This window comes from Aphelocoma coerulescens, chromosome 14 (assembly GCF_041296385.1).
Source record: "Aphelocoma coerulescens isolate FSJ_1873_10779 chromosome 14, UR_Acoe_1.0, whole genome shotgun sequence".
Taxonomy (NCBI): Eukaryota; Metazoa; Chordata; class Aves; order Passeriformes; family Corvidae; genus Aphelocoma; species Aphelocoma coerulescens.
In genome coordinates this window covers 13,392,496-13,419,798 of record NC_091028.1, presented here as the reverse complement: position 1 = coordinate 13,419,798, position 27,303 = coordinate 13,392,496, and the positions used below count along the sequence as shown (strand labels likewise).

Genomic DNA, 27,303 nt, shown 5'->3' with positions numbered 1-27,303 from the left:
ATTGTCTCCAAAATCTAGAAGGTTTCAAGAAGTAATGTGCAGTCAAGCAGATTTTAGAAGCTGGTAGCACTTCATGGTCAGCTGGCTGTAAAATCCTGCTCACCACCACAGTCTGGAGCTTGCAAACTTGGTGCTTTACAACTTTTTTAAAGGGTTTAAGGCTGGGGAGACTGCAGCCAAGCTTTTTTTTTAGGGAAGACAGTAATGCCCTAAACTTTTTCCTTTGCTTGTACTTTCTCCTGCTTCTCCTGTGCTGCAAAGGGAGATGTAGTTCCTTCAGTCTGTCCTGCAGTGCCTTCAGCCTGTCCTGTAAGCAATGCAAAATACACCCAGAGGGTTAAAGCCCTTCCTCCCTCCCTCCCTACCACCTGAGATCTGCAAAGGAAAGAGCTGCTGAAAGCCTGGTAACAGGAAAAGGTCAGGAGCTGTGTATTATATCCTGTAAGTTTGGATTAGCCCACAATAGCTAAATAAACTGATTTGATGTCTAGTGACATTTTCAAACAGTAGCTAATAAAATTATCCAAAGTATGCAGAGACAAAAGATGCACACAGACACACCAAAAAACGTCTCTAATACATCCACACAGGCAACGACCTAACAGGGAATTTCAGCAGTTTGACCACACAAACCAGGGTCAAATATAAAAGAACCCAAGTTTAAAATCCTACTGACTGGAAAAGACAGAAATACTCCTGCCTTGCCCGTTATTACCACTCCTATTGATATGCACCTATCAGGTCTTTTGCACAGAACCATGTTTTCGAAACAGAATCATGGTCTTTCCAAAATAAATAAATAAAAGGCATGCTACTAATGCAAGCCACAAGCTCAGAATACTTTGGGAAAGCTGCTCTGAATTAGCATGGTTAGCAGGTCTGAGGGATTTTCACTAAAAATTACATAAGGATCCTGGTTCACATCAGCAGAGGAAGGAGCTGTGATGGAAGAGGTTCCCACTCCTGTAATGCTGGAGCTGGCACAAGCTGGGAACCCTGAGCTGCCTCAGCTGCTCAGAGCACTGCAGTGCCCCTTAGCATGAGCTCCTCTGTGGTCCCACCGGGACACCAAGCAGGTGCCACTCGCTTTCTGGCGGCCCTCAGCAGGCAGGAGGCTGTGCTGGGGCCGTGGCACATCCAGCTGCCACAGCCAGTTTCATCTGGAACGGCCCTCAGGGAGAGCTGGGTGAATTCCTCAAACCAGAGACGCTGCTTCTGAGGAATGAATGGATGATTAATGGGGTTGCGGCACTGGTACAATTGTGGTCGCCTTTTTTAAGTTTTCCATCAAAGTTCTTGCAACCTGAAATACTGTAGCAGATGAAAAATGAAAGTGACTCAAAGCTGTGCCCATATAAAAGGCACTGCTAAAGCCAACTAATCTAAAATTTGCAAATAAGTCTTGCTTACCTCAGCTGATTTGCACATTCAATTTCATTTTTTTATGTAATTACCAAAGCATTTTCAGACTTGCTATGACCAAATATGAACTTGCTGCATATTCACACTAAGATGAAACAGAAATAAACAGTCTTGAATTAATCCCATTAATACTATATCTTGCTTTATACTTAGAACAGTAACACTGAAAAATGAGAAGGAATGTCAGTGGGGATTGGCTTCATTCTGTGCAATGAACCAGGAGATCTTTGCCCACACCACAGTCTCTTTATCACGAGCCACCAACTGTTTGCATCCCTTTGAAGGTACCAGCTTAAGATAAAAGTATACTGAGGAATATTTGTGATAATCCTTTATATGAATAACCACTCTTTACAGACAGTCTGCACATGGATATGAAGGGCTGAAACACACCCGCTAATTCATTAATATTGTAGTGATGCTTCAATGAAACCACTGCAGCTCATAAAAATAATACTCTGGCAACCACAGTCCTGAAAAACTACTTTCACTTTAACCTTGTGATTTGTTTAATCCACCTGAATCACTGACTCTGCCTAAGTTACTGCATAGAGCACTCCAGAAAGGTGAACTTCTGAAAGTCACTATAATGTCAAACAAAATTGAACAGAACTTTGTCTTGGTCTTATTTAGCTTCTGTAAATAAAAAGTATTACTAGATTTGTCTATCAGTTAGATGTAGCAGCACATTAGGGACATCAGCACCTTAACCATATGGTGGCTTAAACATCTGAGCCATTATTCTGTAAACAAAAACCTGCACTGTTCACATCCCACTTTCACATTAACAAGTTACCTGTAATTACGAACTTTAGGGTTGTGCATTAACTTTACAGAACCATCAGCACTGAGAGACATATTATGGGTAAGATGGACAGGGAACTGCCATATTCAGTGTATGAATCAAGCCAAAAGCATTGAACAGTACACTGCATCTGAAAATTAATCTTGTGAGGAGACCTCCAAGGCTTCTGTGATCCCTTGCTGCTTAGTGGTGACAAATAAACAGTGCATGATGTTCTCTGCGTGTGTCTCACGCTCACACCAGACTCCTGTCCAGCTGAACCTCTACCATGTGCACAGCAAAAATATCTGGCTTCTGCTTAAAGGTGTTTTAGGTCTGGGCTAATTTTCCTGGCAGGTCACAGAAGAGGCTCCACCTTCACTGAGGCTTGTGCTTGCTGACTTTGCAATGAGGCAGAGTTAAAAAATAAGTCACAAAAGTAAACCTCAACATTTCCCTCAGTCCCCTTGCAGCTGTGTGGCCAGGGCCAAGTCTCAGCACAAAACCCCATCCATGGGTCTGCCCATGGATTCCTCATTCATTTTAGGGTTGATAAGTAAAAGCATATCAAACTTTACTGCTCCAGGGAGGAAGGAAAACACAAGAAATATCCAGGAAAGTTCTGTAAGTATGGGTATTGTTAAAATGTGGACCTTGATGGTCAAAGCACAGCAATCACAGCCCCACCAAGTTCCCCAAGTAACTCCAGGTGATCAACTACCACTTGTCACTACAAGCTGTAGTTACAGAGCACAATTGTGTCAGGGATTCTGTATCTCTACACTCAAACCTTGTGGAAAGTCTGCTGGACAAACCCAACCAGGCAAATGGAAAAGGTATTAGGTTATGGGCACTGCAGACTGAAAGAAGTGATGGACTGGCAGGGCCCATAAGAGCTAGCAGTTGCCTCTATAAAAGCAAGAGAGCAGCAGACTCAAAGGAGCCACATTATTGCCTCCTGCTCTCCCTGGAGACCAAAGGAGTGCTATTCCATCTCCCAGTATCTGCATTTTTCTCCTGCAAAAAGCCAATATGCTGAAGTTTATGAGGTCTGAATTTCAAAAGGAAAGCATACTTCCCCTTCAACTCCATGCCCAACTGTCACTGGTATTATATCAAATATAAATCAACAACACAGTTTGGGTTTTCTTCTCTGTGTTTCAAAATACAAACCATACATCACAGCTTAACCAAATGAGGGATAAGTATGAAATACTACAACCATAAAAAAAGGAAAAGGCATAATCCTGGGCTGCTCCACACAGTCTCCTCAAAGACATGTTACTTCAGATCTTAAAGAAGTGCTTGTTTACTTAATAATTTGCCCAATTTCCAGCAATAGAACATCTGATGGAAAATACTTACATGGGACCTACAAGCAGACCTGCTGTGTGATAGACATTGTAAATAGAGACTTGAGGGGTTTTAACTTTAATATAAACAATGCAAGCTTAGCCAAAGGGAACAAAATAAATGGAACTAAGGAAATACTTAGATCAATATCAATACTCAGAAAGATCTCAGGTGTTAACCTTAGAGGCTGTCTCAGAGTCCTATTGTGAAGTTTTAGCTTCTAAGAAACTGCAAAATTAAAAACAAGCAACTAATGGTATAAAATAATGAAACACATTTATATTACATACACCAAAGAAGATACACATGCTAACATGAATGACAAATTCTTCATTCATTGTATGGGTCAATTCCTTTTTTGGTCGTAAGTAAAATCATATATTAAACTTTACTGCTTTGGGGAGGAAGGAAAACACATAAATTATTTCTTCATTACAGCTTAAAAGGGAAAATTATTTAAGGACTATTTGTATTCAAGCTAAATAGATGGAATAATGATATTACAGGCTTTTTATTCAAATGCAAAGAATTTACATTTACCTACCACCTAATTAAAGTCAGATGACAGAGCAGCACCATTTTCCTTACATGATTTTTTTTTTTTCCCCCAATTAAAATGTTTCTTCTGAATGCTTAGAAGAATTCTGAGGTTTACAGTAAAGTATATTTTAAAGCCCACACTGGCTCTCTTTCAGGTCTCATGTTGGTTACTGTCTAAAGCCTCCAGAGGCCAAGTGGATGTTGCAGGCTTTTGCTAAACAGCCTTGTGTTTCCGAGGTGGGAAGGGATATGACTCCTGGCACACACAGCTGTGATGAGCAGCTCTGAAGAAAATCACATCTCACTAACATCATATTTTTGTCAGCTTGGCTCATTTTGCTGCAGGTCCATGACTCTGTTAACGTGCACAGAATAGCTGCTCCCATGGTCAAATCCTTTTCCTGTCCCAAAGCTCTCCCGGTTTGATGCAGCCGCTGTTTGCCTCCCGTTACGTAATGACACCAAAGGCTGAACTGTTCCCTGAACCACAGTGTGTCCTTTCCCTCTGTCCTTCCCCAAAAAAAAAGACCTCTCCAAACCCTTTCACAACCAGGGACAGGGGACACAGCACCGTGCCTAGGGCAGGATCAGGCCCTGTTTTTGCCAGAGCCCCCTGTGCCAATAAGAGCGTGCGGCTGCATCTTAGGGGATGATGAGCCCGTGTGTGCAGGGTCCAGTGCCACTCTGCCACTGTTTGCTCCTGCCACAGGAATGAGACACTGCAGCCTCTGCTGAGCTCACTCAGAAAAGGGTCTGGCTTTCATGGGCAAAATGTTTGTGCCAGCCACCAAGGGACAGCAAGGCAGTGCCTCCCAGGTGAGGTTTTAAGCCGTTCACCTTTTAGATTGCTTTTGGTTTTTAAGAGCCTAGAAAGAATTTACATAGATGCATCTAAGCCTTGGACCAGTAAAAATGAATAGTGCCACTGTTAGAAAACAATGTTTGGTTTTCAGAAAACAGTTCTTTAGGGCAAACATCGCAGTTTGCATTTATCACACTCCCACTTTTATCCGGTCGGCCAAAACAAAGTTACAGTAGCTTTTCTTGTGCATATCAATTTTCATGCACATTAGGCTGGATTTCTCCATGTTTCTTTAGGTGATGACTATGTGCTTTTACATTCTTTTATTAATTGCTCTGAATACACAATATCTCAATGTTTCTGTATATTAAATCTAGAAGTATTACAGAAGAGGAGAAGTATAGCAGAGGAATTGATCAAAAGTTAATCCAATTAGTCTTTAAGAGAGAAAAAAAGTTCTCAATGAAAGTGAGATCCTTATGAATATTTTATTCATGGGATAAAAATGAACATGCAGCAAATCATACTGTGAAATATTACTGCAAAGCAGATAGACACAGCAGAAACTAATTAACTAATTAATCACAATTAGGTTGCATTTTCATTTATATTACAAGGGAGGTAAGCCAAAGGCAAACTTCAAAGCACCAAAAAATTTCCTAACTGCTTTCAGCAGAAGCTCGGAATAAGCAGAATGACTGCTGCCCTTTTAGCCTCCATAAGCATTTTTAACTACACTCATCACTGTGATTTTTGTAAATCTGTTTTCTACCAACACCTACTTTCCCTTGGGGCTCTGTCAGCTGAACTTTCCGTGGTTCTGACAGAAATGCTAAAGCAGCATAAAAGGCAGCACCCTATTTGTCATGCCAGCATCACATCTGTCACGTGTTTGATTGGCTCCATCACTTAAGTCCAAACAGAATTCCATGGATTTCTAAAGAAGTCAGACCGATTCTGAAGTGATGCAACAGAGTTAATCAAATGTCTGGACAAAGTGATTCACATAAACATCAATGTTTGTGATTTGTACATCAGACTCATTCATGTGAACTCCTGCATGCAGGATCTGAACATCAGATAAGAGCTTATCAGAATATTCTGCGTATTTTCCACAACAGCTACAACAAGCACGGCTCATTTAAGTAAAGACAGACAAGCAGGCTCCAGTGACCTCCGTACAAACTGTGCTTTACTGTTCTCAGCACCCAGTGCCTGTGTGGGCTCTGTAAAAACAACCATTTATCAATCATTAGTAAGAAACTGGCTCTCTGACAAACTAATTACTCCTCAGGCTTCCACCCATTAGCACAGGAGGAAGCAGATTATACATTTATTTTTGTGGTGGGCTGACCTTGGCTGGGCACCAGGTATCCACCAAAGCCATTCTATCACTCCCTTCTACAGCTGGTCAGGGAGAGAAAATAGCATTCAAGCCTCGTGGGTTGAGAGAAGGACAGGGATCAGAGATCACTCACCCACTGCCATCCTGAACAAAACAGACTCAACTTACAGAAAAATTAATTACTTAACCACCAAATTAGAGCAGGGTAATGAGAAATAAAACTGAATACCTTCCCAAAACCTTGCCATGCAAACCCAATGTAATTTTACATATCAGGGCTCCTGAAGTAACAAAGCTGCTACAGAAGTTGGTTTTGCTTCCTGAAGCAGGGAAGACTTCAAAAACAGCATGTTACCTATGAAGGACACTAAGAAACCTCTACAAAAAATCTGTTCAGAATTTACAAAGTTATTTGCTGTATGGCATGTGACTGGATACACTGCAGTTAGTAAGCACTAGCATCTATTTCCATGCCATTAATGTGGCTGCAGTCCCAGGAATTCGTATAAATCCTAAGCATGGCTTTCCAAAATACCATGGAATGGACACAGTGTGGGCAGCAGGTGGCTACTGGTAGTAGACTCCAGGTGTAACTTCACAGATGTTTTTGTAATGGGAGGCTTTAGGTTTAGAGTCCAGATTTACAGAGGTCTCAGACTCCTTTGCACATTTCTTCCCCCAGAATTACTCTGGAGGGTTTTTTTGCCCTTGGAAATATTTGTCCAGCCTCATGTTGGCCTGGAAAAACAACACCCTTTAAGAGTATCTAAGGAAGCATCCCCACCCACAGGTCTGTGAAAGGATGGCCAAGGACTCAAATGAAAGCATCAAATACTCAAACCTGTCAAACTCTTTATCAGCATCCCAGAACAGAACGTGCTAAAGGTTATTTTCAGGTCTGAAATACACATATGGCTGCAGTGGGGGGTCTTATAAGAAATCGAGTTTATTGGTAGGACATTTTGATGACTAAGAGGTAAAAACCCCGTCGCTGATGAAGTGGGGAGTGGCACATGACAAGCAAGAGATGGACAAATCAGAACTCATTCATGTCAGTAAGATGCCTCAAGCCCCTGGTAAATGAAAATTCTTCTTCTAAATCTTACCATCTAATAATAACCAAGCTTAGATCAGCATTAATATTATACTAGACCCCCTAGAATGTAAATTTAAAATCTTTTATTCCGACATTATAAATGGAATAAGATGTAATCAGTGATTATGCAAGTTCATCCAGGAGGGAGCTAGAAAATGCTATTTCCTTCACCAAGCAGTGAAAATTAAAAGCCACAGGAGCATCAGGAACAAGATGTCTCAGACTTGCCAGCAATTAACAGAAAGATATGTTTATCTCCAGCGGATGTGACAAATTTTGAAGTCATTTCAGCCTTACTGTAACTCTGCTGAGGGCTGATTTTTCCCTTCAAACTCTAAACTCAAACCAGTTTTATAGTTCTTATATATGCTATCTGATAAAGAACTATGTCAATATTTCTGCTTTTACTGGAAACCTGGTCCCTGCAGTCAGAATCTGTTCCACAAGAGTTTCCTACCCAGCCAACGTGATGGTCTGGTTGATAAGTCACCGAGTCAGCTTTCACCAGTGTTTCTAATAGGAAACAGCATTATGTTATATCTTCCAGGAAAAGTACCATCTGTTCCTCCTGTCAGTCTCTGCAACTGGCACCAAAAGATCTGTGGGGATTGTTTCCGTGCTGCCAAATTTCAGCAGAGTTCCTGCCACAAGCCCTGAGCACGGGTGAAGCTGACAAACAGTGGGAGAAGATAAGAGCTGCTGTTTCCACCCTGCCAGCTCACCGGGCCAACTCATTTACAGAGTAATTCCAGCACAGTCCATGCACCTTTGACACTCTCTTCCTGGACTAAATTCAGTCAGCAAAGCCCAGAATTGGTATCATTTGCATTAATTTGGATTGGCGAGAATCTGTCTTCTTTACTGGGGCGATGCTGATTTACACGAACCAGAAGTACAAACATTCCTTACCTGGAACCTGTGCAGTTCCAAAATGCTGGAAATGCAGAGATCCAGGCACTTGCTATCTTGTAAGAAGAGGTGCAAATGACCTGTCTGCATTTATTAAAAGACAGTACCTAAACAAAGAATTTTACCATAAAACTGTCTTTTATATTATCTCAAATATTAAAAAGGCCTCAGCAGAAGTTTCTAGGATCTAATGACCTTTAGATAAAAATGGGAACACATAAGTTTCGTAAATGTTTTTTCCCCAAAACTGGTCTTAACTGACCTGCTGCTCTACAGTTTAAGTGTCTGTAGATACTGGGGGCAAAACTCCTTATATTGAAACATGGATGATTATAAGTTATGAAAGATTCATTAACAAAATCTATCTAGTCTGTTAGGTTCCTGAAGTCAGAATAAATGAACTAAATACTGGCATTAAAAACAGTGGGATAAAGTGTCTGCTAAGTCCCAGCTGCTCTGAACATCAACATCACAACAGTAAAGATGCTTTCTGAAGGTGTGTGTAACCTTTCTTAGATCCACTGAGTTGAAGTATTTCATACAAAAAGAATCTGCAACTTACATTCAGTTTTAACCTGAAGGAAATTATTTGCTTGTGTGCTCTCCCAGAAAGTGACATTTTCTTTATTTTTTAATTAATTCTTTTGGTTTCTGTGGCTCACCAGTTATAAGCACACTGAAAATTCTCACGAAGGTTAAATTTTTTTTAGTTTGTTTTCAGTGAAGCAATTAAAAGAATTAATATATATACATAACAACTTTCAGTCATCCTGACACAATTTTATTTAAGGTTGTTGCTACTTAGTTTTAAAGTAGAATGGCTGCATGAAATTCAGCTTCCAAGTGCTCTGAAAGTATGGAGCAGAAGTGCAGCAGTGCTAAGTGGCTGTTCAGCACTCTGAACGGCGCCATCTACTCTGCTGATGCTTAAAAACTGTCACTTCTTGTATTCCAACCGGTCAACTTTATAAAACCCAGAACCCGAAGCACCTTACGTAAGCTGATTTTCTAATACTGCATTCATTCTAATTATTCCTGTTATTTAATATACTGGAAGCTCCTGGAAGTGAATATGAATACTAGGAAAATTACTGGGGTTTTGTTTTGCACATAACTTAATCATTTTAAAAAAGTGTTTTCTAGTGGATATTTGGGCATCTCCAAACTGTATCTCATTTCAGAACCCCTGGCAGCTAAGGATGAATACAGGTAACCACTTTCTAAATTCATTTTGCCTGAGGGAATCCCCACCTTTAGAACTGCACAAAAGCAAGGTATTTCACTTTTTGCACTGATGAAGTCTTTAAGTATTAAAAGCTGCACTGTTCATTCGAGAGTGAATTCTTTCTCGCTGCACAGAAACGTTAAAAAAGAAACAATATGTCATGTTTTCCACGTAGAAGCTCTTACAGAATTCAGTGATAAAGCTAAGTCAGGAAGAGGTGGAGCAGCCCATCAGTGCCACTCATCTGATGCTGGGACAGGGAGAACTTAACAAAACATGACTGAGTTTATGGAGTTAACCCGTGCAGAGCCCCTGGTGCAGCTGTTCCCCAGCAGCTGCCAGGAGGGCACAGCCACCGGCAACCCAGCTCCTGTAGAGGCTCCACTGCAAAGAAATAAACAGCACAAAAAGGAGGATTTATCTGGAGTGGCAGATGTGCCTGGCAGATAGCATCTGTGTCTGAACAAGGGACTCCTTCCACACAAATCTTCAGGGGCTGCAGTGCTGGGCTATCTCCTCTCCACAGCACTTTTACCCCACAGTGCTTGACAACCTTCCAGAGCACCATGACACTGCCACTCTCCAGCAGATCCAAAGGGCTCTTAAACATACTATTTAGCAGTTTTGCTTATGGTTTCCAGGGTGGTTGATCTTTTTTGTCTTTCGTTACTGAAGTATGTTATCTGTCCTCATAAGCTTTAAGGCTGCTTAGAAATTGAGGGGGGCAGCAGGGGGGGAAGAGAACCTAAGCAAATACAATTACTCATTTCGGATGGATACACACGTTGTTCTGAGCAACCTTCCATGAACTCTGAAACAGAAGGAAGTTCTGCAGTTCTAACCTATTACAGAATATGTGCATCCTAAAAAAACAGTTGCCATACCTTAAAATCAAGTTTTCCTCTTTCTTCCAAACCAAATGCCCATCTGAACTCATTTGTGATGCTTAGTGACCAGCAGCAGCAATTTGCAGACTTACTTTTGACATGGCCTTACATGAACTCAGATTCCCAAAGAGCTGAACAATCTAAACAGAAGCCAAATGTGCAGCTGACATTGTTAATGATTATATTAATAGTTGTACATATTATTTATATATTTAATAATAACAACAATGATAAATAACAACAACAAAAGGTCAAAACGGGAAAAAAGCGTCTACTTAGCAGGTTGCCAAGAGGCCATGGGCAGTAAGCAGATTATCAGGGCACAAGTGGGATCTGAATCACCAGGTAGCTGCTATGCAGATGATCTACCACAAAGAGAGTGCTTACAGAACGAAAGGATAAACAAATGAGACAGAGGTTGCCAACATCTGTGGAACAGTAACAAAGGTCACCCAGCAAGTGAGAGGGGTGCCCACAGGAAGGAGTTCTGAAGACAGTACATGTTCAGAATTTCTGGAAAAGCAGAGTGAGCAACCTCAAAGGGCGGCCAAAGCAAAATGCAAAGACCAATTTGAGGAACACGGGTATCTCTGTACTCGTGCCACGTGCAACGGAAACGCGCCCTCACAGTTCTTGAGAATGTCATTTTTATTGTTGATTTCAAAGTACCAAAGTTCAGCCTGAGATGCCCCACAGGAAAGTCACAAAGTAGAAGTGAAAGTGTGTCATGCGTGGAAGCCCTGTCATAAGCTGGGTACGATACTCTGTGTGTGTCATATGAGCAAATAATGATGGGAGATGCAACATCAGTTGTAAGGGGTTCATCAGGGAGAGATAAAGAGGAAAACACTGGCCAGGCAGATGTGAAACTAAAGGGGTATTTTAAGAAACCAGGAAATGTACATAAGAATTTAGGCATGGATAGAAGGAATGTTAAGGCAATTACCTATAGAGCTGGAAATGGGTTCACAGCACTCAAATTGTGCAGAATCAAGCCAGGAGTAGGCAAAAGCTGGGTTATGTAAGTCAAAGATCTTGGGTTTATTGTTTTAATTATTTATTATTATGCTGCTACTAAAGCAAGATATACAGCAAAGGGAAAGGGTTTAGAAAACCAAAACCTGGGCCTAATGAAGGGTGGAATGAGTGGGACCAGAAGGTTGGGTGATTGCTCTTCCATGAGTTCACTTGCCATGAGTGGCAAACTCCTTGCTCCCTTTCAACTGACCTACTCTTGCTTTTAAAATAGCCAACACAGGCTTATTATATTCCATGCCACTTTGTATCAAGTATTCTTGTTGTTTGATCGTGCCTTCTCTCACCTTACATTGCACTGAATTAACCACATTACAAATGGAACCAGTATCAATTACGAACTTCCCACTTGCCAAACTGGTCAACGGTTGCACCACAAAGACATAAATGACAGGGTTGGAAGGGGCCTGTTTTTCAGCCCAGCCCCCAGTATCAAGCAGGATTTTCTTCTCCACTCATGTTATAAGCATTTTATCTGAGCTGTATCATTATATTACAAACAGCAGCAACTCAGCAACTGCACGAGAAAACTACACTGTGAAACCTACTTGCCTGCACTGCTGCATTTTTTTCCCCCTCATATCTAATCTGGGCTATTTCATTTTTCTTTTCTGTATATCCAGCCAACAAGTCACTTGTTAATCCCTATGGTATGTATATAAGCTAGTAAGCCTGAAGAAATGTCATGTTACCCAGACTTAGAGGTGACAGCAGTGTGACACTTCACTCTCCAGCACTTCAGAATTCAATCTGTTCCCCTTGATGTACAACAAACTGTAGGTTTGTTCTTTTCCAGAAATATTGATCATCCACTATTTAAAGTTTTAAGACTCAATCCATAAGTAATATTCAGCATGACACTTCCAAAAAGCACCTACCAAACCCTGACGAGGTGCTGACAATCTACTAAATCATGGTTTATAAATACATAACAGCACTTCTGGCCGTGATTTTTAGTTTGCTCAGCCTAGATCTGAAGCAAATCTGTGCTGCCCAGCAAAGCTCTGTGTAGGGCCCAGCCTCCCCCAAGGCAGCACTGGGTCTCAGTCTGTAGGAATGAAGAGATCCTGTGGGAACTCAAGAAGACGTGACAAAGGTGCAAGTGCTTGGCATGTTTAGAGACTTACCTTGTTGGCAACGGCTTTATTAGCTATGTACTTTATTAGCTATTAGTTTATAATGATATCAACAGCTTGTGAAAACACATTCAGAGGTCAGATAAACCAGGTAAGAGCTACGTCACATAGAGATGATAATAGAGCAAGTAGACAAACCATTTATTGTATAAACAAAAAAATCTGCAGAGCAAAGAGACATTGCTGCAGCTGGATAAAGGGTTAGTTTTTAAAGTCAAATAAAATAATCCGAGCGTAGAATGGTCATGCTTCACACTCTTACCCAACCTGCTCTGCAACTTGGTGCTGCATTATGAATGAAAATGTCTGAAAAAGCCTGACTGCAGCTATGGACTCTGTAATACAACTGAGCAGAACTGCCATTTCTTTCTCATTATTTAAACTTCATTTTACGCATCTTTTCTAAAATAATCTTTGCCACCAATTGCTCTCAACTTTTTGTGCTGTGTTGCAGTAAGTTTTTTCTTAAGTGCTTCATGCACGTTGTTATCTAAATAAAACCACCTTCAGCTTTAATGGAGTGTTAAGGAAATTGGCTTTTGGCCAAGTAGGAGCACTCTAAAAGTGCTTCTACATGAATACCTTTCCTACTTTGCTGTTTCCCTGGTGAACTTAGGATGATTAAAGTCCTTCTAATGTTTTGAAGCACCCAAAAACTTGATGCTACAGTTTGCAACATGAAGTTATCCACAGCACACAGACAATTCTGTCTGTGGACTATGTATCAAACAGGATCAGGGGAATTTTCTGCCATTTGGGAGCTGAGGTGGTTTTACAATATTCGTTATGAATATTTAAATACAAACTGCAGTCAGAGTAACTCAACACAAACGGGATGACCATTTTTAGACTTCACAGAATATTCTGAGTTGGAAGGGACCCACAAGGATCTAGTCCAAGTCTTACGTGAATGGCCCATAGAGAGATCAACCCCAAAACTTTGGTGTTATCATCATCATGCTCTAAACAACTGAGCTAATCTCAGGTTTAGTGGTTTTCCGGTATTTATTTCATAAACACCTGCTTATTTTTTCAGTAAGGGATGCTACATTGGTGTTTATTTGCTATGGAATAAAGCCTTGGAATTTCTAAATATAAGACAAATTATTTGGAAAAGACAGCTCTCTGTTTTTGGTGATATCAGTTAAAAACATACTTCAAAGGTAGTAACTTTAATTAGTCTTGAGAAGTTTCCATATAAACAATGGAACGACCACAGTAAAAAATTCAGTATGGCATGAATCACCAATCTGCAGTTCAAAAACTATTTCAAGAAGTGATCCATTTTAAAGTTGTGGAAAATATATACATTCACATCCATTAACTGCAAGTGGCATGCAAATATCTATGAGATTAATCACCTTTTTTTAAAAGGAAGCAGAATAGAACTCATAACACCATCACAAAATGAGGGTTATGTCATAACACCTTTTTACAACACCAAAACAATCTCCAAATTCAAAGTAAATGCTCAACAAACTTTTCTTCCTACCTTGTTTTACAAGCTGGCTCGTGTCTGCCAGCACCACAAGCACCTGTGCGCTTTGTCGTACGGGAATTTTTAAATACTGATTGTTCAGGATATACGGCCTATAAAAATGAAACCTCAAAGCTACACATTCTCCTCCCGAGTTCAAAAATAAAGCCCACGCTCCGGAACGAGGGCTGTTGACTGCACTTGCGGAGAATGGCACGGGCTCTGCATCATCCCTGGAGAACCCCAGCGCCGATGACAAAACCATACCAAACCCGCGTGCCCGTGCCTTTTAAGCAGTAAACCCGAAAACCCAGGGACTACAAAGCCAGCCGGATCCAACAGCTCCGAGCCCAGCCTCTCGCTTCTTGAAACTGGCTGTAAACAGGGGAAGGGAGGGGCCAGGCGCCTGCCAAGCCAAGCAGAAACTTGTGAGTAACTTAGAGAGGCAAAACAAGTGCAGCGCAGGCAGCGGCTCCCAGCGCGGTGCCTGGCGCTGGCCGGGCCAGCACCATGTTCCCCGGGAGAGCCACGCCGGGGCCTGGCGGCCGGCTCCGTGCCTCGGGAAGGCGGCTCGGGGCAGGGCCACACGGGAATTAAAGGTGAGAGAGGCTGCGGGGCCGTGGGAGCCGGCGGCGGGCGCGACGCGCGGTGCCGCTGCCTGCCCGGGCCGGGGCTGCGCGTCCGGCGCGATGCCGGGCTGGGAACGGGAGGATCCGGGCAGCGCTGGGGCCGCCGCAGCCGGGGCACCGTAAACAAGAGGCTGCAGCCTTCACTTATGCAACGGAGGCAACCTGGGGCTGCAGAGCCGCCGGTGGCCGCGCAGGGAAGGGGGCGGCGGGGACTGAGCGAGCCGCGGTGCTGCGCGCAGGGCTCCGAGGAGCGACCCGGGCACGGCAGAGCGGCCGCGGTTGGGAGGGACAAAAGGCACGGCTGGGTGCGAAACGCTGAGGGGCCTGCACGGCGCAGCGAGCGGGTTCCGTGCCTTCGCCGGTAAGCGAGCATTAAACACGGGGCATTTCGGCTACAGCGGCAGAAATGCCTCACCTGGGAACTTAAAAGTCGTCAAGAAAATCTGAGAAAGTGCTTTTAATTTTGGATTTTATTTTTGCTCATTTCAGAGGTAAATACTGGCGTTTCCCTATGATTACTATTTAACCCAGCAAATCGTCTGCTATTTCTGTCATTAAAACAGAATTGACGTGTTTAACTGCACTTAGAGGACGTAAAGAAAAAAAAAAAGGGCGGCAATGACTAAAACCACTTGTGAAACCAGACATCCCCCTGCTCTGTAAAATACAAAGCCTGGTAACAAAGACTGTTGATCTTCTGAGACAATATACAGGCAAGTTATTCAGTGGCTGATGTAACTCAGTCTGGAGTAATCAAAGCTACATGCTTAAGGATAAACCTACATAATGGAATTATGTGATTGTATCCATGCCTGTGCTTAGTCACCTTTGCACTCACGAGAATGCATATATTTGCAATATCTAGTTCCAGTCTGCTGCTTTGCTTGAATCGAGTCATAACAGTTGAATGAGGTGTAGTTTTGGTTCCCTTCAACTGCAAAAAACAACAGCTGTACTTTTTCTTTCTTAAAAACTTAACAGACGCTGCCTGAAAACAACCTGGGTTGTTTTTGGTGCTCAAAAATAGAATGAGGATGGAAAGACAACATAGATATGATACGGTCCGCTCATATACAACAATATAGCTGAAGAACTGATGTGAGAAAATGAACTGAAAAAGTCAAGTTTTCCCACAAAGGTGAAAACGAGCTTTGAAAACAACAGAACTTCTGGTGCTGTCACAGAAGCCACTTCTCTGAGGAAATCCAACATAGGACAGTGGAATAAAAATTTGCTTGCCTGGCTAAAATTACTGTATTTTTAGCCTGATTTCTGGCTCAGCTTATGGTACTTAGAAGAAAAATGCACACAAAACAACTGCAGTGGGAAATAAAACATGGAAGTTGACACGATTTTGGGACAAATTCTATACTATGGCTGAAGAGTCAAAGAATTAGCACCAGGGAGATGCAGTCACGTACCCGTATGCTTACAGACCCCACACAGTATAATTTAGCCATCTGCTTCATGGAGTGTAGCATGTTGTCTAGTAGCATTCATTTTCATTGCACAATGTTTACTGTGGATTGATTAAATCTTGCTCTCTCTCTGGAGAGAATCCAGGTATGTGTGCTTATACTTTGCTATAGGTGCTGAAAGGGAAGCACACAAAACCACAGGAGTATGTGACAGACAGGGTACGTGACATGGGAAATCACCTGCTGCACCAGCTCTGCACTGTCCCTGACATGGGCTGCCATGAGTAACAGCCATGATTTTAAGGCTGTGCCTGTTTTGAGTTGTACTTCAGAGATTATTTCTTGTTTCTGCACTTTGGAAAGAGACTTTACACGATTGCTTTGAAGTTCACTTGGTTTCAGTTAAAACACTCTCTCTTTACTGATGATAAAGCAAAGATGGCTGGGCCACAACTGCTGATAGTAGCATACTTTTTAAAGAATTCAAGCTATTTTGAGAGGAAATGATAGCTGATTCTTGCCTTTTTGGAAACTCAGACTGCCCTGATATTAGGTTCCCTGGACTACAGAGGTCCATTGTTTTTTTGAAACTAAATGGTTATAAGGTTGGAAGTCTGAATACAAACTGACCTATTTAAAATAAAACCAAACTCCCCCTCCTTACACCTCACTTCCCAGTATCCTCTAGTCTTTGTCAACTTTATCAGTGATCCAGTACACATCCACCATACTGCCTTGGATGTGCCTCTTAAGAAACTCTTTTTTCAAGGTAAAGCTTATTTAACATCTTAAGAGATCTCTATTTTCCATCATATAGTGAAGATTTGTACTTCAGCTTATATCCTTCCACTCTTCAGTAGTTACCCTTACGTATTATTAGCTATATACAAGGTACTGTTTGACAGTTTTTTTTAAATTGTATTACTATTCATATATACTTCAATACTTAAAGATAGTTTACAACTTACTTCTGTTGAGTGTCCTGTATCAACTAATTTACCACTAGTTTCATTTAAATTACAACTTCAGAACATGTATTAGTCTCATGAAATTTTGAATCACAGTTGACTTTCTTCTAGACTAACTACATCAGTTATGTGACGCGTGTAATCTTTAAATTCAAAATGTTTTCTTCACAGTACTTTGCATTTCATTTACAATGTAATATTTTAACAACATTTTCACTGTTTCTCTCTCTACAGAAAAGCTGGTAACCAGCAAAGAAGACACAAAAGCTAAAATCACTATGTGGAGCTGTGAAGCCTTAATCAACAGTACCAAGAACAGTGAGGACCAGCATCTCTGCCATGACTTCGACCTCGTGCTTTCCATCTTTTCCCTACTCTACCTCATTATATGTTTCCCAATTGGCCTTTGTTACAATGGCCTGCTGGTCCTAGTTAACCTCTACAACAAAGCTACTATGACTATGCCAGATGTTTACTTCGTCAACATTGCCGTTGCCGGTCTCATCATCAACACTCTGGCACCAATGTACCTGCTAGGTCTTGCCAATACAAAATGGGCCATCTGGAATTCCAACAATGAAGTTTATATTACCTTTCTTATTTTATTCAACGTCTCATCGTTAGTTACCATGTACTCTACCACACTGCTCAGTCTGGACTACTACATTGAGCGTGCTCTGCCCAGGACTTACATGTCCAGTGTGTACAACACCAAACACGTCTGCGGGTTCATCTGGGGCGGTGCCATGCTCACAAGCTTTTCATCTCTCCTGTTCTACGTCTGCAACCACGTGTCCACCAAAATAATTGAGTGTTCCAAGATGCAGAACCAGGAAGCAGCAGATGCCATCATGGTGTTCATCGGGTACGTTGTGCCCGCCATCGCTGTTCTCTACGCGCTGACGCTGATCCTGCGGATACGCAAGGAGGCCACGCCGCTGGATCAGGACACTGGGCGCTTGGATCCATCAGTGCACAGGCTGCTGATTGCCACAGTCTGTACCCAGTTCACCCTGTGGACACCCTATTATGTTATTCTCTTGGTAAGCACGTTTACTAACCTACGAGGAAGAATTCCAGATGTAAATTCTGTTCAAATATTACACTTCGCCACGATTTTGTCAAAATTCCTGGCTTTCTCCAGCAGCTTTGTCATGCCTCTGCTCTACAGATACATTAACAAAAACTTTCCCAACAAATTACGACGTTTGCTTAAAAAGATACACTGTGGGAATCAAGGGTGTTCTCACGAGCGCACAGTGGTACAGCAGGTCATGACATAGGTGTGACACAACCCCGCTGGGTGCTCAGTGCTGGGACTGTGACACTGCTGTGCTGGCACTCAGACATTAGAGAGTCCCAACCAAGAGGCTGGAAGGAGCTTCCATTGCAGTTGAATGCAAGAGTCTTAATTTTCCAGTAGTTTGCTGAAGTGGTGTGAGGCTCTGGCCTGTGTGCTGCACTACCTGTGACATCTGATACCTTCCGTGCACTGAATTGGTGGCAAAGGATAAACTCTGTTTTCATGGCTCTGATCTTCCTGTCTGAAGAAATCACTAAGCAGTTTACTGAAGTCTTGACTGAAGACACAGCACCTTGTATCTTGTATAGGAAAAGGTATTACCTTGTTTTCTGTACAAAGTGATAGTGCTATCCTTGATGAAGTAAATAGAATTTTTCAATGAAGATTATATAGATGATCTTTACTGAAGATCATATTATCCAATTATACATGTCCAAATAGTAAATGTTAATTATAAATTAAATTATTTAATTTCTTTCTCCATCACTGAATCCCCTCTAAAAGAAGCCTAATTTACTATTTTCAGAAATTATTTTCTCACACAAACTAACCTGTTTCAATGTTTATGGTAAAGTGATTTTTCTTTTAGCTACAGCAAATAACAAAAATGTGTTTTAATTTCCCAGTGCTTTGTTTGTATCCTAAAACATTTCAGGAATTCAGAAATATTTATTAACTAATTCTGACGGAACTTAGAGATGTTCATTCCACATTTAAAATGAAGGACACAGTCATTTACAAAGTTAAATTAGAATTTAACTAGTAAAGATTGTCTGGCTAAGTGTTATGGTCCACATATGTTCATGTAACAAGAGTAATTATCTTAAAAAATAAATATGTTTATGATTAACATTTTGTATTTTCAAGGGATATGTTTGCAACAAATAAATTAAACTCTCTTTAATCTAGGACATCACTGGAGTTTTGGAAATCATATAAAATTCCCCAATACAGGAATCCCAGTCAGCAACAGCTCTTTGCTGACCTCTCAAAAAAGCCTTCCAGTGGGATTCTTGGATACACAGTAAAGTCTAGTTTCACACTAGGGATAAAGAAATCCAATCCAGATCACCAAATTTTACTATTATATGAAATATGTAAGAAACACAGACATGCTGCAGGAAGCACATAAAGAGTTACAACAACAAAACTACAAAGCACTGACCCAAAAACTACCTGTTCTTGTGCTGCTGTTGCATTAATGACAGGAGGGGGGGTAGAAGTGAAACTGATATTCTCCCACTGGTGTGGGGCCACAAGACATTTCTGTCACTTGATACATGCTACAGCAGCATCATTTTGTTGCTTAATCTGTCACAGCACAACTCAAATCCCACGTGACTTCATTAAAAAAATGTGACTTTTCAAGCTTCACGTATGGAGCAAGACCAGAACTGAACCTTTCCCATTGCTTAGAGCACAGTCTTGTCTGGTGACTGGTCCTAGTCTGTCAGCAGAGGTACTCACTGAAGTTTTACATGAAAAGCATGTGAGGAACAGACCTTTCAGACCTTTTCCCTTCAAGCAATTTCTTCCCATAGTCTTCTTTGCTTATCCTCTTTATCTACAAGCATCTCTAAGTTACCAACATCCTGGTGGAAGACTTTCCATTACTCTTTACTTTTTTAATAGCTTTTCAGATTTTCTTGAATTTTTTTAACCCTTAAAGCCTACAGAGTAAATAACCTGTTTCTGTGGTGTTTTCAGTTTTAGCCTGTTGATGAAAGCCATGCTAAGGAATGAAGCTGTTCCTTACCACTGTGTCCCAGCTCACACACTCATTTATAGTGATTCTATGCTGACATACATGATACTGGCTGCTTTCTAGGTTTTGCCCCCCTTTGTGAGATTTTCTATTAATTTCTATACATCTTGAGCATTCAGGCTCACTTCCACACAGAAGTGTTTAAGAACAAAATCTTTCCTTACAGCTGTCAAGCAAACAGACTCCTCCTTCCCAGCTGAGGAAAATGAGGTTTCTTAATGCACCACATTAAATCTCTCATATAAAATCTGTTAAAGAAATTCTCTGCCATTATGCAGGAAGAGTTCCAGCAGGGAGGAACTGGCTTATCTGGTGTGAATAGAGGCTTTCAGAACTGGGACACTGCCAGAACGGTGCAGCTGAGCAGGCAGCATTAAGTGCAATTTCAACTTCCACATTGCTTCCTCACTTCCATCTCCTCCTTCTCTTAAGGCATCCTATTTTCTGTCTCTAACAGAACTGTTGCCTTTATTTCTGTTCTTTTCTCTCTGTGTTAAACTCCCAGTTTCAGATCATGGCTCTTCTATAATTTCTCTTTATCGTTTTCACTTCTCTGCACAATTTATTTAACTTTCATTTCTCTCCCATCCCTGCTTGGTCTTGCACACCTGGTACCATTCAATACTCATGTTTACTTCATCACACTGACTCCTTTACCATGATCCAAATCTTACTCAGTGATTGGACATTACAAACAAATTTATGTACTAAAATGGAAGCTGCTATTTAAGAGATATAGAAAGACAGATTTTTATGTAATTTACCCGTGGGGTATCAAATCTGGTTTTTTTCCTAATCTTTTTTACTGCAACGGGTATTTGTCTGTATCCTTGATAAACACTAAATGTGATGGCAATCATTCATACAACAACTTGGATAATTGAATGAACAAGACTGGTATCCACTCAACCTCCTTTAAAAGTTAATTTGATGTATTAGTTGCCTCAAAGAAACTGCCATGAATCTGCCTGGCTGCTGTTCTCTTGAGCAAATTCTGAACTTAATTGCAGCACCCTCACCTGGTGTCTCTTAAAAAGCAGTATCCTAAAAAGAGAGAGCTTTGCAATATTTATATAAAGAACAGTAGGGGGGCAAGTGCAGTAAAATACTTAAGGAAATACAAGGTATCATAAATTAGGAAGAACTTTTATGGACAAATCTTTACTATACAAAGTTCTCAAGAATGGGGCCTTTCCATTTCAAACACCTGAAGGTTTTTGGTGACTGTAAATAGGGGCTTATCTATTACACATTTAAATAGATATGAATAAAATACTGTATATATGCAAGATAAAAATCAGCCTACTGATGTAAAAAGAATCTGCAAAGAGTTTATTAAATTATTTCTTAAACTGTATCATTTAAATGTAAACCTCTGAACAGGAAGGTGTACTGTATGCTTCTGTATGTATATAATGTGTACTAGAAAGTAAGCACTAGTTAAGTGCCATTATTAACAGTGTTATTTTCTCACAAAATTAAACTTAATATTTGAGTTGATCTATGGCTTATAGCCCTCTTGCTGAACTGCTAATTAAGTCAAATCAATGAACTAACAAAAATGTCATGCTCTGCTTCTGTGTGTGTTACTAACACAGCTAGCTCAAGACAGGTCCTTGTTGACTAACTTAGTAGAGGTCCTAGTTTCAAAAGTTTACATTTCAGAATCAAATTTTGTTGGGCTCTGAAGATGTAATTTCACTTAATTAAAGAAAGTGATCAGCCACTAGAAAATTCCTGGTTCTATTGCGATGAAGAGATGTGGACTCCAATATCATGTCAAGATACTACAGAAATGGACTTTCTGGAAAGCTTCATAAAGGAAGTATTGGCTCATAATACACTCTAAATAAAAAGTGTTCAGGTGTATGTGGTCAATAAAATGTGTGATTTTTTTTTTTTCGTTTGCTTTCTTTTTGATAAAAACCTGTTGCAGACAAGCTTAAACCTGTGTGGCTTCACTGAATCAAAACATAACAGATTGCATGATTTGGATGTCAAATTTCCAGGACATAATTTGACATTATTAAAATCTCATTATTTATCACCATGAAGTTGGCTGGGAAGAAAAGCTAAAAGGCACATACCTCCCCTGATTTTTTTCAGCATAAAGTATCCTGCAATTAACGAGACAGAGTAACAGGGCACCTGGAGATCAGTGCAAACATTGGCCACATCCTGACAACTTCCTTTCCTTTGTGCTGCCACAATCAGTTTCCTGCAGAAGTTCTCTTGGTTCTCAGAACAACATAAAATAACCCACACCTCTGGCATCCCAAAGAAAACACAGCTTTTAAGAATCTAAGGTACCTTATAACACATTCATTGCAGTAACCACTGCACTTAACCAAAAGATTACTCCCCGTGGATCAATTCGTTTACCCTACATATATGAAAATATTTTCTTGGCTGTACTTTCAAAATTATTCATTTGTTCCCGTTCAGTGTTCTGTGAAGTGTAGAAAGACAGCAACTAACAGCAAACTCTATTTAAAATAGTTATTGCTAAACTCTTTTAAAAAACCCTCAGTCCAAGGCACGCCTGAGTTTTAAGTCTCAGTCAGAAATAAATGAAAATGGCAACTATCAAAGTGGAAGTTGCAATGTTACACCATTTAATCAAAGCCAAGTATCTGACAGGATGTCCTTACTTCCACACAGTGTTTTAAAGGGTGTGTTCTGCTACTTTAATAGGAGAGCCAGCATCTCTGAACAACTACAGAGCAGGGATTTTCTGATCCTTCATTCCACAGAGCTTTTGGATACAACCAACAAAAAGGCTGTTTCTCAGCTGGATTAGTAAAACCCCTCATGTACAACACAGACTGAAGGATTTTCAGTGAGAACAGAGTTAGTTACTAGGCACCAAGTTCACAAGCCCACAGGTTTTTGGGTGAACAACTACATAAATGCAAGGAAAAAGGGTTGATTAGGTACAACGAAGTCAAGATGTTCACACCAGTACAAACCAGGCTGACACAGCACCTGAATCTGCCATTATCTGTCAATACAGGGACTTCACAGAAGTCAACCGCATTTTGGAACAGTCACAGAAAATACTCATTCAACTACTACGTAACAGGAGAATAGGCCCCAAGGTTGCAAAGAAAATTCGACACTGCTACCACAAGCCTCAGAAGGAAGTTACACCATTTTTTTTTCCTTGTTTAAAACTAAGATCCAATTAATTTTTTTTTTTTTGTGCATAGGTAACGCCCTATTTATCACTGCTTAATAAAAATGAAAGCAGCTCAGTGTCTAGGCTGGAGACCTCGTGAGCTTCACTGCAGCAGCATGGGACTGGTAAAAAAAGCAGAACCCGCCCAAGTGCCACTCTCAGTTCCACTGTTTGCTGGGGACTCGGAAAGGAATTGATTCATGCCTAAGTTTCTGCAGCTGTGAAGTGCTCAACACACTGACAGATCTGAAACGTCTGCTCCTAGATTAATTTGTTTCTTAATAAGCAAAACCTTGTGTATTTCTTGAGCATCTCGTGCAATACCTTTTCCAAGTGAAAGCAATCTAATGGTACAAAACCAGCTCTGCAGACTGCCATGGCAACAAATGTGAAGTGTGAAATGTTTCCTCTGATGAACTTCCTTTAGTTTTCCATTATATATCAAAACACTTTGACATATGCTGACTACATGCTTTTTCCATCAGGAGAGCAGATCTATTATCTCCTTTGTCATCCTACTTTCTTCCCACCAAGTCTTTCCCTTACCTTGAAAATCCATGTGATTTCCTTATATTCTTTCCTTCTAAAGAACTGGCACCTTTAATTACATCCGCAAGAATTGTCAAAAATATTCACAGTCTGCAGCAGGCTGAATTTCCGTACAATTACAAATCATGACAGTAAAACACTTTAAAGCACCAGATTCTCATTAGAGTGTTTATTAATTAAGTATAAAAATATATTAAAAAAAAACAACCCTCTTTCTATCAGAAGTTCTTTAAAGCAAGATTTATAACCAGAAGTGAATCCATTTAATCTAGTTTAAAAAGTACTTGCACACTTTTCCCCCTCTTCTTAAATACATTATCCCAGAGGTGCTGCCAGTGGCACTGATGGGCTCAGCCTTGGCCAGTGGCAGGTCCATCTTGGGGTCAGCTGGAATTGGATCTGTTGGACATGGGGAAGTTTCTGGCAGCTTCCCACAGAAGCCACCCCTGTAGCCTCTTCCCTGCCTCTGCTATCCAAACCTTGCCATGCAAACCCGGTACAATTACTAATTACAAAGTGAATTGAAAAGCCTAATTTTAGTCCCCCAAAATTTGCAAATTTAAGCTGGAATTTATCTTGAAGTAGGTAGAATTTCTGCACTATTTCTTATGTCCAAAACCTTTAAAAGATCATTTTGAAATGAATTCTGGTGTTGGTTTATCAAAGCTGTTTTAGAAACTCCATCTGGTGGTCACTGGCAGAATACTCTTGCAGTTCCCCAAAGCAGTAAGATCAGTAAAATTAGTTAGATTTAAATTCATCTTTAGGCGAAAAAACACAACAACTCAGTCCCAGTTTCTGTTAAACACAGATTTGTACAGCTGGTGCTGTCTGCAAGCAGTGAGGATATTGCTACAAGTATTTAGAGGAAACAACATTAACCTCAACTTGTACAACCAACTGCTGCTGTGAGGGAGGGGCAGGTAAGAGACAATTCTGTTGCAAGAAACAAATCTCAACAAGGGTTAATTTTAGTTTTGAACCTAAGAGAAGGGTATTTAACCAGGCTACTAGGTCTGACTATTCACGAGGAAGAAATACTTATTAAAAAGCACATGTTTCTTGTATTGTTTCATGAAACATCTGTTACTAGTCATTGTGGTTGACAAGATGCTCCAAGACCAAAGGAGATGCCCTTCCCATTCAGCTCCAGAGTATTGTAATTCTTTCTAATTAAGTATGGTTTCACTAGTTCACAATGAAATAGATTTCTTACTTAATTAAGAGAGAAGTCTGAAATTTTTCAGGTCCAGCCTATGTGCAGTTAAATAATCATTCCAGCACCTGCAGTGCTATGCAGAGACCAGCTCTCTTATTAAAACTTGCCATTAGAAAAAGCTTTTTTCCACCCTTTAGTAGAATGTTATTTTGAAATACAGGCAATTTTTGAGCTCTTGTAGCTGAGTTACACAGATGATTTACCCGTATTGAGGAATTTATTTTGTGATTGATAGAAACATTACTGTATAGTAATAATAGTAAAATACTGGTTAGTAAAACAACTCACACTACAAACAGTGCTCCAATAAGCCAATAATAAAATCACTAATAGTGAACCACAGGCAAGGAACCCTGAGATGTGAAGGCAGCAATCACACAGCAGCCAGCATGGCTGTTCTAGGAGAAAAGGAAGAAATGTTGATTTACAACTGGCCTCTGAGGTGCAGGTAATCATTAATAACCAGTGCTTATGGATAAACATCACCAGCCTGGGCTTTCTTAACCCCATCCAAGCAGAGAGAGCAAGACTATCAAATTTTACAATTTCACATAGCTCAGTGTACCTTATAAATAAGCAGAAGCATCTGAATTCCGTTTTAAAAACCACACTTAAAAAAGCCCTTCCTAAACCAAACATGCAGGGAATATAATACAATAAAGCCATGCGAGGTTTTTTAATTCTAAAATGAATCTATACACAAAATTCCTTTAACTTTCTTCCAACTAGCAATTCTTGGTTCTCTGTGCAACTTCCCTCATGTTTTGGGGTTTGGTGGTTTGAGTTTTTTGGGGGAGGGGTGTCCTTTTTAATATCAAAGGCCTGATGTTCTACAGTGTTTTAATCAAGGACACAAATTTGCTTGCTGTCAAGTAAGACTAAACACAGGTAAAATTAACAGCAAGGCCTTTCACAAGAACAGTTTTACAGAGTGACTGGCAACTGTGCATCCATATAACAAAAGCCTTACAAGAGCTGCCCCTCTCAAAAATTAGGGTTTTTTTGCCCCAGGACTTTTGAGGTATTGTATTAATATAAGTGGCTTTAATGTCTTAAAATGCCACAAAGAAAAGCTTCCAATATTTAAGCTCAGCCGAATAGCAATCTTTGACTAGCACAGTGGCTTATATCCCACACTCAAGTTATTTCTTACACAACAACAACAGAAGAAAAATTAAGGTGGAAATACATGACAGTTGATGAAAAACATCTTTGAAACAAAATTGCAGTGTATTGCACGATTCAAAATTCCAGTAACAATGCAACTGCTTTTCATCATAATACACTGGGGTATAGGCAATAACAGTCATTTAATATTCCAAAACAATCCTATCATTCCACACAGGGATGGTTTTCTTAGTAACCTTACATCCAAAAGGCAAGAAAAGATACCTTAATTGAAAGAAGGCGGCAACAGTGTGGTCTGAAAATAAACTTCAGGCTTCTCATGCAGTATTAGTTCCCTAACAATAATCAGTACCCCACAGAATCCAGCCCAGTCCTTGGACTACCTGCAGGTTGATGCAGCCTCTGGTCCCAGGATCCTTGATCACCCTGTGGCTGTTTGATGTTGCACCAAGCAAACAAGAGCTCTAATGCTCAACTGAGCGTTGCAGCTCTTTGCTGAACAACTGATCACCATGATTCAGAAGGAAGGTGAGCAAGACAGGATCACCATCTCCGTAATAATCCACAGGATGGATATGCCTGAAGCCAGAGAATAAAAAGACTGAAATCGCCAGGGTTGCAGCATCTCACAAGCCAGAAGCACTGAACAGTGCTTGTTAGAAAAGATGGAGAAGGTTCTCTCATCTGGCACACATGGATAGGAAAGAAAGAGCCTTCACTTCAAATTAAACCTCCTGTCAGGGATCTGTGCTCTGCTAAACATATCAGTAATATGGGTCAATTAAGAGAAATTATTGGTGTTGGTTAAAAAAAAAAATCATTCACATCTGCTTTCTTTATGGCAACATCTGTCACCCAGTACTGGAGATATTTATTTTGCCATATGAACAGTTGTGTTCAAAAATAAACCCGAATTTTGCCCACCACAGCACACTGTAAGTGGTTGTTATCAGCCAATCCTGATATATTGACACAGCATCTCACAACTATTTCACTTCTGTAACTTCACCTTTCCTGCCTCCATCCTATCCTGAAAATCACTATCATACACCCACCTTTTCCACTGAGAGCAAGTAAACTAATACATGAAAAGAAATTTCACCAAAAAATAATAAATCCATAAATCACTGATAAA

General features: G+C 40.5%; 2 protein-coding genes across 7 annotated transcripts in view; one reads left to right on the top strand and one right to left on the bottom strand.

The window, feature by feature from the left end:
• The window catches only part of GPR146 (G protein-coupled receptor 146), a 48,889-nt gene extending 26,893 nt beyond the window's left edge, over positions 1-21,996 (top strand). The window contains exons 1-3 of one of the 3 annotated variants that reach the window (XM_069029661.1): positions 14,594-14,610; positions 15,204-15,353; positions 17,261-21,996. In XM_069029661.1, the coding sequence (XP_068885762.1) occupies positions 17,305-18,309 (1,005 nt within the window). In that variant the 5' untranslated portion in view covers positions 14,594-14,610; positions 15,204-15,353; positions 17,261-17,304 and the 3' untranslated portion in view covers positions 18,310-21,996. Of the gene's footprint in view, positions 1-14,533; positions 14,611-15,203; positions 15,354-17,260 lie in introns of those variants that run through there. The other 2 variants (XM_069029660.1, XM_069029659.1) reach the window with 2 other exon arrangements.
• The window catches only part of C14H7orf50 (chromosome 14 C7orf50 homolog), a 124,798-nt gene that overhangs the window by 62,228 nt on the left and 35,267 nt on the right, over positions 1-27,303 (bottom strand). Inside the window, exon 1 of one of the 4 annotated variants that reach the window (XM_069029667.1) lies at positions 14,027-14,112. The exons of the other annotated variants lie outside the window; for them this stretch is intronic. The gene's annotated coding sequence lies outside the window, so the exon portion shown is untranslated. Of the gene's footprint in view, positions 1-14,026; positions 14,113-27,303 lie in introns of those variants that run through there. 4 annotated transcript variants of the gene reach the window in all.